The following is a 16,141-nucleotide window of genomic DNA, read 5'->3' as shown; positions in this document are numbered from 1 at the left end:
TGTCTGCTAATGTTTGCTGAGGAAGATGGAGATATTTTCAGAAATGCAGTCTTCTCTAGTTCTAACTCTTCCCCAACCCAAACACAGTTTTATGAGATTCCAAGAGAATCTTTTATGTAACTTAGATCTTAAAATCAGTAAAAACGTTTTTCCATGAATGAAGGCAAGAGTTTTTCCTCCTAAGATACTACCTCCAAAGTAAAAGGAAGACCAAGATGATCCTCCGATACTAAAACTCATATTTATGGCCAGATCTCTTAACAAAAGGCTACCATGCCATTATTTTTTAAAGCAAGCATCCATCTATTTTAAGGGCCAAAGCAGTCACAAAAGATTTAATACTACCTGAAATCTTAAAAATGGCAATACAATAAAAAAGCATTACACCAGCTTCTTAAAGTGATCTTTATTAGTGATCTTCCATGTATAAAATGATTTACTTATTTGGTAGATGACTCAAGCTTTGAAAAATAAAACCCTGTTGGTTGAGAAATGCAGCTTAAAGTTAGCAAATACCAAAATGTCTAAATATCTCCTCAAATTGAAGGAGAAAACACTTAAGTTGGCAATGAAGAACTGCAAGAGAAACCTCTGCTAAGGCTCTCCAACCTTTAGGAGTTTTGCCTTTCATTTCCTGTGGCTAAATTCTTCCCTGATGTTAAAACTGAACAGAACTGAAAAAGGCAGACGGGACCTGACAATGTTGAAAGAGGATACATGGAAAGCTATTTGTGAAAAAAAGTATGCAAAGTTAAGAGTTTAAAAGACGAGTACAAAGAACTGGAAATTTATCCACGGCATATTAGGACTCAAAACAGATTCTCAGTGTAAGGCAGTCTTAATGAACAACTCCATTTTCTGTCTACTTAAATTAAGATAGGAAATAGCCTCTTCTTGAAATTATTAAATACTTATATAGACAAGGAGTTTAAATCTTAAAATGATTGAGACAGTACAATTAAAGCTCATAAATAGCCTAATTAGTGTACAATTAGTAGAATTTTTCATTCTGATATTTTTAATAATCATAAAAGATCAACACTGAATTTCAGTCTACTGCTATCTGGAAATTAGTTCTATGTACAAGACATTAGCTGCCTTAATTATTCTGTATTCTGTATTATTCTGTATTATGTTTCAGCTTCAAAAACCTATAACAATCCCAAAGTAATTGAATTCTGAAGCATCTGCTATTTTGTGCATTTAGATCACTGGACTCTGAGGTAGGTTCTGGAAACTGAATTGGTTAACTAACCAATATATTAAGATGTTTCTCAATCACTGCAACTGTTTTGGGAAGTTCCCTAATGAAGCTAGGAAAGCCTCACACTTCTCAGTAAATAGTTAAAATCTCAAAATATTAGGAAACTATCTGAAGTTTGTTTGTTACATTGTTAAGCGACCAAAATTTTAAAACCCTGGATGAACCATTTAAAGACATTAGTACTTAATACAATCAGATCAGAGCTTTAATTTCCTCAAAAGAAGCTGAGAACCATCAAAATCTTATGTTCTACAATACATTCAGCAGAATCCTCCTGCCATATGCTTCATGATGGCTACCATTTTAGTATGTCTTACAAATGGAAGACAAGTCACAATCTGAATAGATCTCAAAGAGAACAAGATAATCGACGCAAGTTAATTAACAGAATCACCCTTTTAGGATATAAAGATTTGTCATCGCCATACTGGTTAAAGTCACCAAGAAGGCTGAAAGGTTGAAAAGTCTTGTGCTGTCTGCAAAGCATTGTAATGGCTTTTTTTAAGTTCTGGAAAAGCAACAGCTTTTTAAAATAAGACTGATCAAACTTTTCTTCTTAGAATCCATAAGACATGTTGCGTCTCCTTGGACCATGGATATAAAACCCGGCTTATTCTACCTCTCCATAGGCCAAAGGGGTTCTTAAAGTGTTCTTCAGTTAAGACAATTAATTTGGCTGAGTTTGTCAATCATAATGGATGGCAGTGTAGAAGATTATCCAAACAACCTGAAATGAAGCACAGATAAGAACAAATTAGAAAAGGATTTAAACTTTACCAAATTATAAGTATGAATGTATTTTGCTTTCTTCCTTGTGAATAAGATTGCATTATTAACATTACTACAATAAGGGATCATAAAGAAACTTTAGGACTAGTATCAGAAAACCTCATTGCTTTTTAGTGCTAGTGGGAGAGAGAAGTATAAAAAATGTTTTAAGGTCAAAATATTCTGATTCGGTTACATCTCTTTCCTGGCCTAGCAGAAATGATATTATGTTCTTTTAAATCTTCTTGAATATTATGACTTCAAATGGACCATTCTGACCTATCAGCTATTGGAATGATTCATCTTTGTTAAGATTAGAACAGTCATGAGAGTGGAATGGACACAAGTATTTAAAAATCAAAATGTTTTTGCGCCCCTTTTGAAAACTCTATTACTTTTCTTATATTTATGTATGAGAACTTGGAAACAACCAAAGATACATTGCTGGATACTTTATGTATAAAGAGTAAACACCTACAATCAAAATTTTGTTACCCAGCCAGAAGCTTTGAGACATTATAGCAATAGCAATAACACTTAAGCCTTTTTTGTGTGTGTGTGCCTGGTCACATGGCCAAACAAGATCCAGTGATTTTTGCAACCGGCGCCGACCATTCATTTTTGTTTTCATGGAGCTGTGTGAAAGATCACTGCTTGCTGGGCTTGAGGACTACAGTACTGTAGAGAGCTAGAATTACTTCTGTAAGTATTTTAAAATATTCTTTTTTTGTTACTCTATAGTACTGTACTGTGTTGTTTGTAATCACTTTGGGAGCTACTCTGCTTTTTATTTTGTAAAGGACAGTACTTTGCAAGATTGTTTGTTTGCATTTGCCTGAAACTTATAGCATGTGGCTGCTGCTGCTGCTCCTCTCTCCAGCATGGACCCACCAGAGATTCTGCTGACACTTACTGGAAGGAAATCCCCCCCCCACTCCATTTTGGATTTAGCCTGGAGAGGCTTGTGCTGATCAGGGGCAGTGTTTTTTTTTTAAAGGTTTCAAATTTAAATTGCCATCAGAAGTTGTGGGTGTTCCCTCACTGGAGGCTTTTAAGAAGAGACTGGATAGGCATTTAGCAGAAATACAGTACAGTACTGTACTCTCTTGTGAGAGCAGTGGGTTAGACTAGATGATCTCAAGGTCTCTTCCATCTCAGTTACTATTGCAAGCTAATAGTTCTGTAAACTCCACCCCCATGTCCCTCTGTATGCCTACCTGCAGACGCTAAAGCTAATTACTTTAGTGGCAGCTGCAATCCCAGAGTTTTCCACCCCCCTCTGAAGAAGCTTGAGCTGCCTAGCAACAAATGGTTTGGTTTTTTTTTTAAAGTCTGCTGCCTGCTTGGGAGGCAGTGTACAGTATTGTGTAGTTCCTGAAACTTAAAATAGCTGTTTGGTGGCCGGAAACAGCTGGCAGCTGCGGCGGCGGGAAAAGTCTCTCAGTTCAGGCAGCCATTGGAGGAAATGGTAAGTCAAATCTTCGTTCATTTAATGACCCATTTGATTCAATTAATGAGTTTGATTTTAAAGTGTTGTAATATTGAGTCTGATTCATTTGATTACAAGCCTAATGGGCAGGCTCTATTAGGCTCGTATCTCGGGGACTACCTGTACTGCATTCTAACCGCTGCGCCACCAGGACTCAGGGCTTATAAACTAATTGTATATGTTTGAACAAGAATGTAAGTGCCATCTTCTAACCACAACTAAACAGAACAATTTATACCCTAAACAGAATCATTGCCAAAGCTCTTCTTTCTCTAGATTATTTTATACTGAAGATTAATAGTGGAATTTATAACATTCCCTACTGCACATAAAAATATCAGGAAGAATACATGGTCAAAAGTTGGCAAATATTATATACTGAAAAAGGGGTCAGATAAAAAAAGCTTCCACTGCATTCACGCATGCACAGACACATATACCTTTCAGTATAAATTAGCAGAGATAATGAAAAGTTTTACCATTAAGTACTTTGGATTAATTCACCAACAACACAACAGTCACCAGACGCACAAATGCCCCCTTTTTCAATATTCCCAATCCTCTAAGCCCTGGAACAGCGGTTCCCAACCTTTAGAGCTTGGTGGACTGATGGGGGGGGGAGCTCCACTCATGCAAGAGAGAAGCCTTTGGGGCACTGCTAGTGTGAGTGAGGCTGAGCGCGCCAGTGCCTGGCCGCTTCTGCAAGTGGGGCTGTGCGTGCGCTGGCCCGCCACTCACGCAGCCCGGTTGCAAATAGGCCGCAGGTTAGGGACCCCTGCCCTAGAACATGAAGAGCAAATTGAGGATAATTTTGGACCGAAGGGAAGAAATAATGCAATTTTGCAATGGGGAGTTTGCTCATGTGATGTTGGATTCTAAAAATTATATATTTGCTTTTTAAATTCTTAGTTCAGGAAAGATGGCCTACTGGATAATGAATCTCTTATTTTACCCGTATGTAATTTACATTTCTAAATTTCATCTCCTCAATTTCTTTTCTTTCTACAATATTTTAAGTAATGGGGATGATAATCTACCTTCTGTTTTATAATGTGCATAATGTCAGGAATCTACAAACAAATAACATAAGTTACCAAAAACAAAGCAAAAGATGTCATGAAGCCTTCCTTTGTTAGTTCCCATGTTCCACCATACTCCTCTTCATCTATTTGCTGAAAACTGCTAAAATAGAGGTATAGGACTCCAGCATTTATGAGACAGAATCTGGAAGAGAGAAGGAAAACAAAAAAAAAAGAGACGCTGGGCAACTTCAATCAACTAACAATGTAAATTATATCAAGGAGCGTTCTTGTTTCAGTTTCACTGAAATTAACAGCAGCCTCTACACATAGTCCTTGACTTATAACCAGTCATTTAACAACTGTACAAAGTTACAATGGACTTTTAAGAACAGATTATCAGTAGCCTTTTTTTAAAGTTACAACTGCCACCCCTCTCCCACAGCCACATGAATGCATTTCAGGTGCTTGGCAACTGGCTTGCAATTATGACAGGTTGCAACATTCTGCAATCACCTGACAGAATTTGCAACTTTTCTTGTGCTACTAGTCCAGGGGTAGGCAACCTTGGCTCTTTTATGACTCGTGGACTTCAACTCCCAGAATTCCTGAGCCAGCATAGGTATGCTGGCTCAGGAATTCTGGGAGTTGAAGTCCACGAGACATAAAAGAGCCAAGGTTGCCTACCCCTGGACTAGTCTATAGTGCCAGTACAGATTACGACACTGGTAGGCCTTGATTTATGACCAGTCATAGAGCAATCATTCAGAGTTATGACGGACTTCCCCAGAGGTACTTATCATCCAATTCTGAAGTGCCAACAGCTGTCCCCCCCAGCAGTCATGTGAACACATTTCAGGCATTCAGCAACTGGTCACACAGCCGTTTGCAATGTCCCTGGGACACATAATCACATTTATGTTTTTTTTGGGGGGGGGAACCCCTGGCATTTACTTCTGGTTTATCAGCAAAACCAGCCCATAGCAACAATTGGTGTATTTAATATCCATGGTACTTGCTTAACGACCACCACAAAAAAATATTGTAAAATTGGGTTGCTCGTATGGATGGTCCAGTTTATGACTGACACAATTTACAACTGCAATGGACAGCATCCATTATGGTCATAGATCAAGGACTACCTCCTCTGTTGTTATCAATCTCTTCCAAATAAATGTAAATGTATTTAGTGGTAGATTGTGTCCTTCACAAGCCTGCTTCAAACAAGAACCCAGAATGCACATGCATTTACCCTTTAACAATGTAACATAAAAAAGGGGACAATAGGTACTGAAGAGGTATCCTATTTTAAAGCTCTAAATGCAACAGATGACACTAAATTCAGAAAGAACCTAGAAATGGATTTTCTATTACATATGTGGAATCAGATTCAGATTATCTTCTTGCTGCTCTGTGTTGGTTTCAAGGTGAGTTTCAACCCACAAAACTTGAACTGTGGATTCTGTCCTCTAACCCACACTATCCTGGCTTTGTTAAAATTTGGGTTGCTTACATTCAAGAAGGGTGGATGATATTCTTTCTTATCATAACCTCCAAAATAAAGTAAAGACAGAAGTAGATAAGTCTATAAATAGATTTAGAAAAAATAACGAAGCATTTCATTTTCCTCCTATTACAAACTCACTTTCCTATCATTTAAGGAAAACATAGGCAACTGTGAAAATGCCTCACAACACTTTAATTACTAACAGTATTTAAGACATTCCCTTTATCATTTGTCACAGGTGGAAATTTATAGTTAAACTATATAATCTTTCAACATAACCATACAGTTTTCAGCAATAACACATTCTAAGCTTCTAGACAAATATTTTCAGACAAATTGATGCATTTTCTTAATATTTTCTTTAATTCATGCACTGCAGCAATTTTTTTTTTCTATGAAAATCTTTCTGATACTCTGATGCATGTTCCCTCTGACTAAATTTAAGGAGCTTTCTGTATCTTTCCTACAAACTGCTCTGAGAAAACTTTCATGCTCAAATAAAATATATAATACAAAACCCATATACCGTACTTCAAATATATATCCCTCATCTTAACTTCTTTCAATTTCATCAATGATTCAGTCTTTAAATTCATGCAAAAAAAAAAAACTTACATTGCTATACCCACAAATCCCTTCAGTGGAACAATTCCCCAGATCACTCCCAAAATAACAGCAATGATCTGCCGGAACCAGTAAATGACATCTAAAAATTCATCCTGCAGAGAAAAAATATCAAATTCATATGGAATCAATATTCACATTCAACATATGTAGAGGAGTATCTCCTGTTATAACAGCAAATCTAAGCTCTGAAGATATCTCAACTGCCTAATTCAAAAGAATTATACAAATATTTTGAGAAGGTCTCAGGTGGTCTAAAAAAATAAAAGATTTAGAAATTAGACACCAGCAATTATTTCAATCCTAGCTGGAAATCTATCTCAATTCCAGGGTAAAAAGGTATATATTTACATTCTTTGGGGCCTATTTATTATGTACCTGTCTTTCAAGGAGCTTAGATAAATTACTTTAATCTCATAACAACTCTAGGTGATGGAGGGAGTTACTGATTCAGTGAAGTATCTGTTCAGCTTCATTGTCAAGTCAGGGTTTAAATCTAAGCTAATATCAGCTCACTAATCTCTATGCTATTGTAATTTCACTTTGCAAGTGGGCCGAACAAGCAGCCTGAATTCTTCTGTTTGAAAAAAAGTATAAGATAATGTATAATTAATTCACAGAATGGATTGGAATGAAGATCTTCCACTTGCCATGAAATGGTGGGGGAAAATGTACTTTCTACCATAAGATAGTTTGCTTGGTTCTAATGAGATTCCAGCTTCTTTTGTTTCACAATAATGAAATAGAAATTCTACAGAACGTATGATTTTAGGAGCTTAAATTGAGTATATATATTTTCTTTCCATGTTTTATGACTACGTTTGCCCTTCAAGGTAGGCCAGATTAGGAAACAAAACTCATGCAGGCCAATACTACTGTAACTTTACAATAAAGTTATGGTAACAGAATTTTGCGAATCTGAAGCATTTCTGTGCTCCATCCCTTTATCTTCCTGAGAACTAAAGAGGGTCTTGTCTCAGATGTTTTATTGGATTACAGATATGCCCTGAACTCAGATTTTTTTTCTCTGACCATTGTCTTGGTAGCAGTTCTTCCTGTTCCTTGCCTTTGCATTGTGTAATCTTGGCCAACTGTGAATTAATCATCATGCTAAACTAAAATTTAATCTAATTTTTTCACTTCAATATTATCCAGACTGTTCTTCAAATTCCCCCATCCCCGTTAAACATCTTAGTTGCTTAAATCAAACACTCTAAAAACACAAAAACTGTGTTTGCACAAGAAGCTAACTCCAAGTTAAATGAATCATAACACAGAGAATATTATCTATTCATCTAATCTATATATCATCAAATTCTATAAACATTACGAAGCTTACATAAATATTTTGTAATCCTTTTAGTGTCTTTGAATCAGTCTTGGCATCTGGTGACTACATGGATACGTCCACACAGTTTTCTTGCCTATATAGATAAAAATGGTTCACTTGTCTTCTTTCTAGGGCTGAGAGTGTCTAGTTCAGGGATGTCAAACTGCCGGCCTGTGGGCCAGATGTATCATAGTGAAACCGTGCCCACCCCATTGCCGGCAATGGCAAAAAAGTCATGATACGTCACAATACGTCACGTGACGTTGCGAGTTTGACACCTCTGGTCTAGTTCAAAGTTAGCCACCTGACTTCATATCTAAGGCTCTGTACTGACAGTCTATACCCCAAATGATTTTAACCCCTACATCAAACTGGTTCTCACAAACATTCTAAAAGCAATTAATGAAGACAATCTGATTAAGTAAAATGTACTTGAAATATTTAATTAGGGGTAGGCTAATAAACAAGGGCCTCTGGCCATAAAAGCCTAGTGACAAAGCAAAACCTTCAAATTTTCTGAATTGTAAAAGTCTTGGGACCATCCAGACCTGGGGGGTAGGGATTATGTGTTTCAAAATAAGGGGAAGGCCGCTACAAAAGCCTGCTCCAACATTCCAGGAAGGAAGAAAGTGACCCAAAGCATTGCTTTCTAGGCTGACTGGACCCTTTAGGAAGATTCTGTTTGGAGAAGATGGTCCAGGAAGTAATAAAGATGCAAACCTTGTGTGGCTTTGCAGGTCATATAGGTCAAATCCAGCATTCTGAATTATTTTGAAGTAGATTGGCAGCCAAGGCAGCACCCAGAATTGAAGTGTTGCCCAGTTAAAACGCCTCTCATGTGCCAGCTAGTAGGTTGTTGCCACATTCTGTGACAACTGCAGTTTCTCAATAATCTTCAAATGCAACCTCAGGCAGGCCATACTGCAGCAATCCAGTGCCAAGATGAAAAGGGAGGAACCTCATTGTTGCCAGGGCTCCCCACTCCCCAAATGGACAATAGTTAACATGCCAGCCAAGGCTTGGCAAAATCTTTCCACCTGCTGATGATCCCTTGTGAATCCAGGGGAAACAGCAGGCTCCCTTGGTCGGGAAATTGTAACCCCCACGTCAGGCCAGCAAAGGGGCTGACACCAAGCCCAAGTTTCTAGGGCAGGCAACATCGCCGCCTTGGTTAAGTTTCAACATCCGCAACTTCCATTCTGCCCGGTAACTCAGGGTACAAAGCTGCAGGCTCCGTTTCTGACTCCCGAGCTGTGAATCCTATGGGGCTCCGCTCTTTTTTTTTTTATTTATTTTTTTTTTATTTAATTTTATTTTTTTATTTTTTTACATTTATTTTTTATTTTTCCAAACTCTCCCCCATACATATACTGTGATATTTATCAGCTATTAACACACATTCTTTTTACATTCTTATATATAAGAGACTTTTAATGAAATAAATACATGCACATGACTTTTGGTGTTGCTCGCCCATTTCCCCTTTTACTGCATCCCCACTCCTTCTTCTCTACCTTCTTTCTCCCTTCCTTCTCTTTCTTCCCTACTTCCCTCTTCTTCCTCTCCTCTCCGATGGGACTCCGCTGTGACCTTTAGGATAACCGACTGGCAGNCTTCCTGAGAACTAAAGAGGGTCTTGTCTCAGATGTTTTATTGGATTACAGATATGCCCTGAACTCAGATTTTTTTTCTCTGACCATTGTCTTGGTAGCAGTTCTTCCTGTTCCTTGCCTTTGCATTGTGTAATCTTGGCCAACTGTGAATTAATCATCATGCTAAACTAAAATTTAATCTAATTTTTTCACTTCAATAGTATCCAGACTGTTCTTCAAATTCCCCCATCCCCGTTAAACATCTTAGTTGCTTAAATCAAACACTCTAAAAACACAAAAACTGTGTTTGCACAAGAAGCTAACTCCAAGTTAAATGAATCATAACACAGAGAATATTATTTATTCATCTAATCTATATATCATCAAATTCTATAAACATTACGAAGCTTACATAAATATTTTGTACTCCTTTTAGTGTCTTTGAATCAGTCTTGGCATCTGGTGACTACATGGATACGTCCACACAGTTTTCTTGCCTATATAGATAAAAATGGTTCACTTGTCTTCTTTCTAGGGCTGAGAGTGTCTAGTTCAGGGATGTCAAACTGCCGGCCTGTGGGCCAGATGTATCATAGTGAAACCGTGCCCACCCCATTGCCGGCAATGGCAAAAAAGTCATATGTCACAACACGTCACGTGACGTTGCGAGTTTGACACCTCTGGTCTAGTTCAAAGTTAGCCACCTGACTTCATATCTAAGGCTCTGTACTGACAGTCGATAACCCAATGATTTTAACCCCTACATCAAACTGGTTCTCACAAACATTCTAAAAGCAATTAATGAAGACAATCTGATTAAGTAAAATGTACCTGAAATATTTAATTAGGGGTAGGCTAATAAACAAGGGCCTCTGGCCATAAAAAGCCTAGTGACAAAGCAAAACCTTCAAATTTTCTGAATTGTAAAAGTCTTGGGACCATCCAGACCTGGGGGGTAGGGATTATGTGTTTCAAAATAAGGGGAAGGCCGCTACAAAAGCCTGCTCCAACATTCCAGGGAGGAAGAAAGTGACCCAAAGCATTGCTTTCTAGGCTGACTGGACCCTTTAGGAAGATTCTGTTTGGAGAAGATGGTCCAGGACAGTGGTTCTCAACCTTTTTAATGCCGCGACCCCCAACCGGTCGTAAATTGAGGACTAAACCGGTCGTAAGTCGAGGACTAAACCGGTCGTAAGTCGAGGACTAAACCGGTCATAAGTCGAGGACTACCCAACCGGTTGTAAGTCGAGGACTTTCCCTGCCCGGGAATGCCACACATGCGTGGTTCCGCCCCTGTGCCGGCCGAGGCATAGCTGGCAAGCGGCAGAGACGGAGCAGGCTGACCACCAGCTGGCCCAGCTCAAGGGAGGTAAGGCACCCGCCGGAAAAGGGGGAAAAAATGGCGGACAGCCTTGCTTGGCGACCCCCGTGAAATGGTCGATCGACCCCAAATGGGGTCGCGACCCATAGGTTGAGAACCGCTGGTCCAGGAAGTAATAAAGATGCAAACCCTGTGTGGCTTTACAGGTCATATAGGTCAAATCCAGCATTCTGAATTATTTTGAAATAGATTGGCAGCCAAGGCAGCACCCAGAATTGAAGTGTTGCCCAGTTAAAACGCCTCTCATGTGCCAGCTAGTAGGTTGTTGCCACATTCTGTGACAACTGCAGTTTCTCAATAATCTTCAAAGGCAACCTCAGGCAGGCCATACTGCAGCAATCCAGTGCCAAGATGAAAAGGGAGGAACCTCATTGTTGCCAGGGCTCCCCGCTCCCCAAATGGACAATAGTTAACATGCCAGCCAAGGCTTGGCAAAATCTTTCCACCTGCTGATCCCTTGTGAATCCAGGGGAAACAGCAGGCTCCCTTGGTCGGGAAATTGTAACCCCCACGTCAGGCCAGCAAAGGGGCTGACACCAAGCCCAAGTTTCTGGGCAGGCAACATCGCCGCCTTGGTTAAGTTTCAACATCCGCAACTTCCATTCTGCCCAGTAACTCAGGGTACAAAGCTGCAGGCTCCGTTTCTGACTCCCGAGCTGTGAATCCTATGGGGCTCCGCTTTTTTATTTTTTTTATTTTATTTTATTTTATTTTTTTACATTTATTTTTTATTTTTCCAAACTCTCCCCCATACATATACTGTGATATTTATCAGCTATTAACATACATTCTTTTTACATTCTTATATATAAGAGACTTTTAATGAAATAAATACATGCACATGACTTTTGGTGTTGCTCGCCCATTTCCCCTTTTACTGCATCCCCACTCCTTCTTCTCTCCCTTCTTTCTCCCTTCCTTCTCTTTCTTCCCTACTTCCCTCTTCTTCCTCTCCTCTCCTATGGGACTCCGCTGTGACCTTTAGGATAACCGACTGGCAGAGTCTTTCCCCCACCCCGCTCCACCCACCCCAAGCCCCCCCCCCAAAACCATCCCGTCTCCCGCGAGCACAAGGCCGAAGCCTGCCCTCCCGAAAACACTCGGCCGGCCCGGCGTGCTGCAGCAACCCGGTCTAGGCCTCACCTTGTCTTCCCAGGCGGAGTCGCTCCGCAAGGCTTTGCTCCACAACGAGGCCCGCAACACTCCGCCCCCACCGTTGGCCACGAGGTGCTGCTGCGAGTGCGGGTGCGACGACGGCTCCTCCTTCCGTCGGCCGCCGCTCATCGTCCCCCCCCGCGCCCCGGTCACGGCAGGCAAGGCAGCCGCTGACCCACGTGAGCGCCGGTCCCGAAGCCCTGCTAAGCCCGTCGCCCGAGGCACGTGACTCTCGTCACGTGATCCGGGCGCGCTACGGCGAGGGAAAGGGGTCCGGAATCGGCGGCGCGAAGCGCGTGCCGGATGGAACGGAGCCGGTGGGATGTTCTTCGGTCACGTTTGGGAGCGGTATTCGGGGACGGGAGGGGGCAATGTAAATGTCAAGTCTTGCAACGCGGTCTTTCCAGTGCTACCCCTGCAGCTGCTAGTCGTGGTCAGTCCTTGTGGGTATTTTGTAAGCTTCGTGCGATGCATAAGCTCATTCATTGTGTCCTAGCCCAGGGGTAGGCAACCTCGGCTCTTTTATGACTCGTGGACTTCAACTCCCAGAATTCCCGAGTCAGCTATGCTGACTCGGGAATTCTGGGAGTTGAAGTCCACGAGTCATAAAAGAGCCGAGGTTGCCTACCCCTGTGACCTAGCCTTTAGTGCAGCCCGTACGCTCAATAAATAAACCATATTTATATCTCTGAGAGGCTTATATCATCTCTGCAATGGCCAGGAGAAGCTGGGAATCTGGGTCCCCTCAGCAATCCTTGGTATGTTTATATAATTTAAAGAGCCGTCCTTTTCACATATGTGGCTTTGGGAGAGGCATATGATTAAAATAATAAAACCCAAACCACCAAGGTAATTAAAAAAGACTGCTGAAATATAATCAGAATTGGTTAAAATTATAAATGCTTTGGAACAATAAACACACGGGAGAATGCCTTCCAAAACTCATGAGCAGGATTGCCTTTATTCAAGGGACTGTTAACAAGGATACAGCCTTATTAATTATAAGCATTTTCTACTGTGATTTAATATTTTCATGAGAGTTTATAAAGTAAAAGTAAATGCTACTTTAATAAGTTAGGCATAAAAATCAATTAGCACAATTAAAAATCGTGTCTAAAAATCCTGTGGGAAATTACTTTCCTTGCTTTTGAGTTTTTAATATTCTGCCTTCCAAAGGGAAAAAGCAGCTACAGAGACTAAACAGATTTGACACTATTGAAAGAATGATTGAAATGCATGCTACCTGAGTATAATGACTGAAGATATAAATTGATCTTTCAAAACATCCATAATATATACATATATTTATTTCAGGCTGGATACTACTTTCTATGGAGTGTAGTTTCAACACAGATTTGTTATTGAAATAATATGTAGAAAAAGCAGCATGTAAAATTGTTTTTATCTAGGTTTTGGAGAAATAATCACAATAATTCTTGGGAATCATAGTCATGGGGGTGGATGTCATATGTGTGAAGTGAAAGAGGCTGGATAAAAATGCAGACACTGAGGATATGCCAGCCTTCCCAAACCTGGGATACTCCTATGCTGGCTGGGAATTCCTAGATTTGTAATCCCAACCCATCTGTTTACTTACATTCACTTTCTGTTACCTAAAGCTTGCATTGTAACCATTATGTCCTGCTAGGTTTCATTGGTAAAACAGTTGGGCTCGTAATCAGAGATTCAGTGGGGAAAAAACCCTCAACATTTATTTACTTATTAAACTTGGTGCCGCCTAACTCCCAACCATTCTGGCCAGCTCATGACAATGAAACAAAAAACTATAGCAAAATCAATTAAAGATAAAAGATAGGGGTCTCACCTTCCCTTGTTACAGGCCTGGATGAAGAGTTTTCATGGCTCTTCTGAACAATAGCAGAAGGGAGACCATCCTGATCTTGGGAGGAACCTTGTTCCAAAGGGCAGGTGCTCAGACAGGTGTGCTTCTGGGATCCTGATAGATAACATTTAATTGAAGAAATCATTTAACCCTGCAGGATTAAATCAGTCAGGCAGATGCTCTGAGTGATAGTCCCTCAAGTAAGCAGGCAGCATGCCATGTAGGGCTTTATAGGTGCCTTGAATCACACCTGGAAGCAATTGGAAATCAGTGCACCTCACAAAGCAGAGACATTACACAGGTATACTGAAGCCCATTACCAATTGAGCCACTGCATTCTTGAAGCAGTTAAAGCTTTGGGTGTGGGAAGGTGTATCCTCAAGTACAGCCCCATAAGACATGAAACTGCTAAATGTGTTACAATTTGTGTCTGTTGCAATGTAACAAAGTGAAAATGTCCTGCTGCAAAAGACATCATCCACACAGTATTTTACTGAATGTAAATTAAAAACAAGGTTTTCTTCTGGTTACTTTTTGAACAGCACCTTTTAATTATGTACATTTGCCACAAGGTGGCAGAAAGGTATCATGTTCCATACCCTCTACAATGGCCTATTCTTTGGCTTTACGTGGGAGTCCCTCTCTCCTTGGACTGCAAATATAGCCTGAGAGATTTAAGGCACCAGAGAATTTACAATATTTGCATAACCTAGTGTTCTCACAGTGGGGATATCTACTTTTTCAAACTGCTCTGTTTTAAGACCAACTGTGATGAAACATTAAAACTCATGCCCATATCTGCAAAGCATAAAAATCAAACTTTCACATTAGTTTAATTAAATATTTTTTTTTAAAAAACCCTCCTTTCTGAGGCATGTAATGAAGAAAGAAATAATAAAATTGATGTGGTCCTTACATAAAAAAGAGGGAAGATTTGTCTGTCATAAGGCAATAAAATACACTTGCTAGAAAAGTGTACTTTTCCCCATCATTTACATGTTGTGGTATTTGCTGAATGGCTTTCTTTGTACAATTTATTTATAGTGCTAGCATGTCTGAATGAGCATTCCACTGAGTTCAGGTGAACTGACTCTTACATAACTCAGTTACAGTGATAATCTGTAAATTAAAAACCAAGGGTAGGGGCAGCATGGGTGCAGGAGTCTTTTCTCTTACCCTATCAACTACTTCCAGTGAAAAGTGCTCTCATTGGGGCACCAAGCCAGCCAACAGAACCAGGTTTAAAGTGCTTCCAGGAGGCCAAAAAAGTAGTGACAGTGGCAGAATATTCCAAAAGGTAGGGCCCCCAGCAGAAAAGGCTCTTCTTGACCCCATCAACTGAAATTCTTGGATGGGGTCCATAACAAGCTTCTTCAGGTGGAGTAAGTGAGGAGGGCCAATCCATTTGGGGCAAGTTGGTTTCTTAAATACCCTGGACCCATGCCATAAAGGGCTTTAAAGGTAGAAAACAACACCTTGAATTGAACTTGGAAGCAAACTCACAAGCAATGAAGCTCATGCAACAGTGGTGTTATATACATCCCCCTAGAGGCCTCCAGAACTATCCATGCTGCTGCATTCTGTACTAGCTGTAGCTTCCAAATACCTTCAAGGGTGGCCCCAAGTAAGGTATATTGCAGTAATCCAACTGGGAGATGACTAGGGCAAGAGTGATTGCGCACTAGGCCTCATAATCCAGGAAAGGGTGCAACTGGTGCATAGCCTGAAGTTGTGCAAAAGCTCTCCTACCCACAACTGTAGGTGGAAACAGTTGTAGTTAGTAGATTACATTACCTCTGAAGATTGCATCATGTTCTCCATTGTGGATTTTTGAAGAGGATGGATGATGGAGTAACAGATTTCCTGAACTGGTAGAAGGTTGAATTAATTATTTCTTAAGTTGTTTTCAGCACTGCGATTAATTTAAAAGGACATTATGTGGATTACATTAACAAATCTCTGGTTGAAATGCAAACTGGCCAGTCACATTTTTGCATGGTTGTACAAACCTAATCATGTGGTTAGCTTTAATGTTTAGTGTATAATATGTGAACTCAAATAATTGTGTTAATGAATAAACTATGGGTAAGCAGACGCTGCACAGCATGAACAGACTCAGAGGGTCTTAATCTGATTTACTTTTTCACATAGTATGACATCTTGCCTGCT

At 40.1% G+C, this 16,141-nt stretch overlaps 1 protein-coding gene across 1 annotated transcript; it reads right to left on the bottom strand.

Annotated features, from left to right (window-relative positions):
- Positions 1-391: 391 nt before the first annotated feature.
- Positions 392-12,261, bottom strand: RAB5IF (RAB5 interacting factor). The gene is made up of 4 exons (XM_015816994.1): positions 12,118-12,261; positions 6,663-6,766; positions 4,616-4,745; positions 392-1,991 (listed from the first exon to the last, which is right to left on the bottom strand). The coding sequence occupies exons 1-4, from the start codon at positions 12,256-12,258 to the stop codon at positions 1,950-1,952; spliced, it is 417 nt and encodes a 138-aa protein (XP_015672480.1). The 5' UTR covers positions 12,259-12,261; the 3' UTR covers positions 392-1,949.
- Between the last annotated feature and the right edge of the window lie 3,880 nt (positions 12,262-16,141).

The sequence above is a fragment of the Protobothrops mucrosquamatus genome, unplaced genomic scaffold (genome assembly GCF_001527695.2).
Source record: "Protobothrops mucrosquamatus isolate PMUCROS unplaced genomic scaffold, P.Mucros_1.0 scaffold547, whole genome shotgun sequence".
Taxonomy (NCBI): Eukaryota; Metazoa; Chordata; class Lepidosauria; order Squamata; family Viperidae; genus Protobothrops; species Protobothrops mucrosquamatus.
The sequence above is the reverse complement of the archived record's forward strand: the minus strand, read 5'-3'. Positions and strand labels throughout refer to the sequence as shown.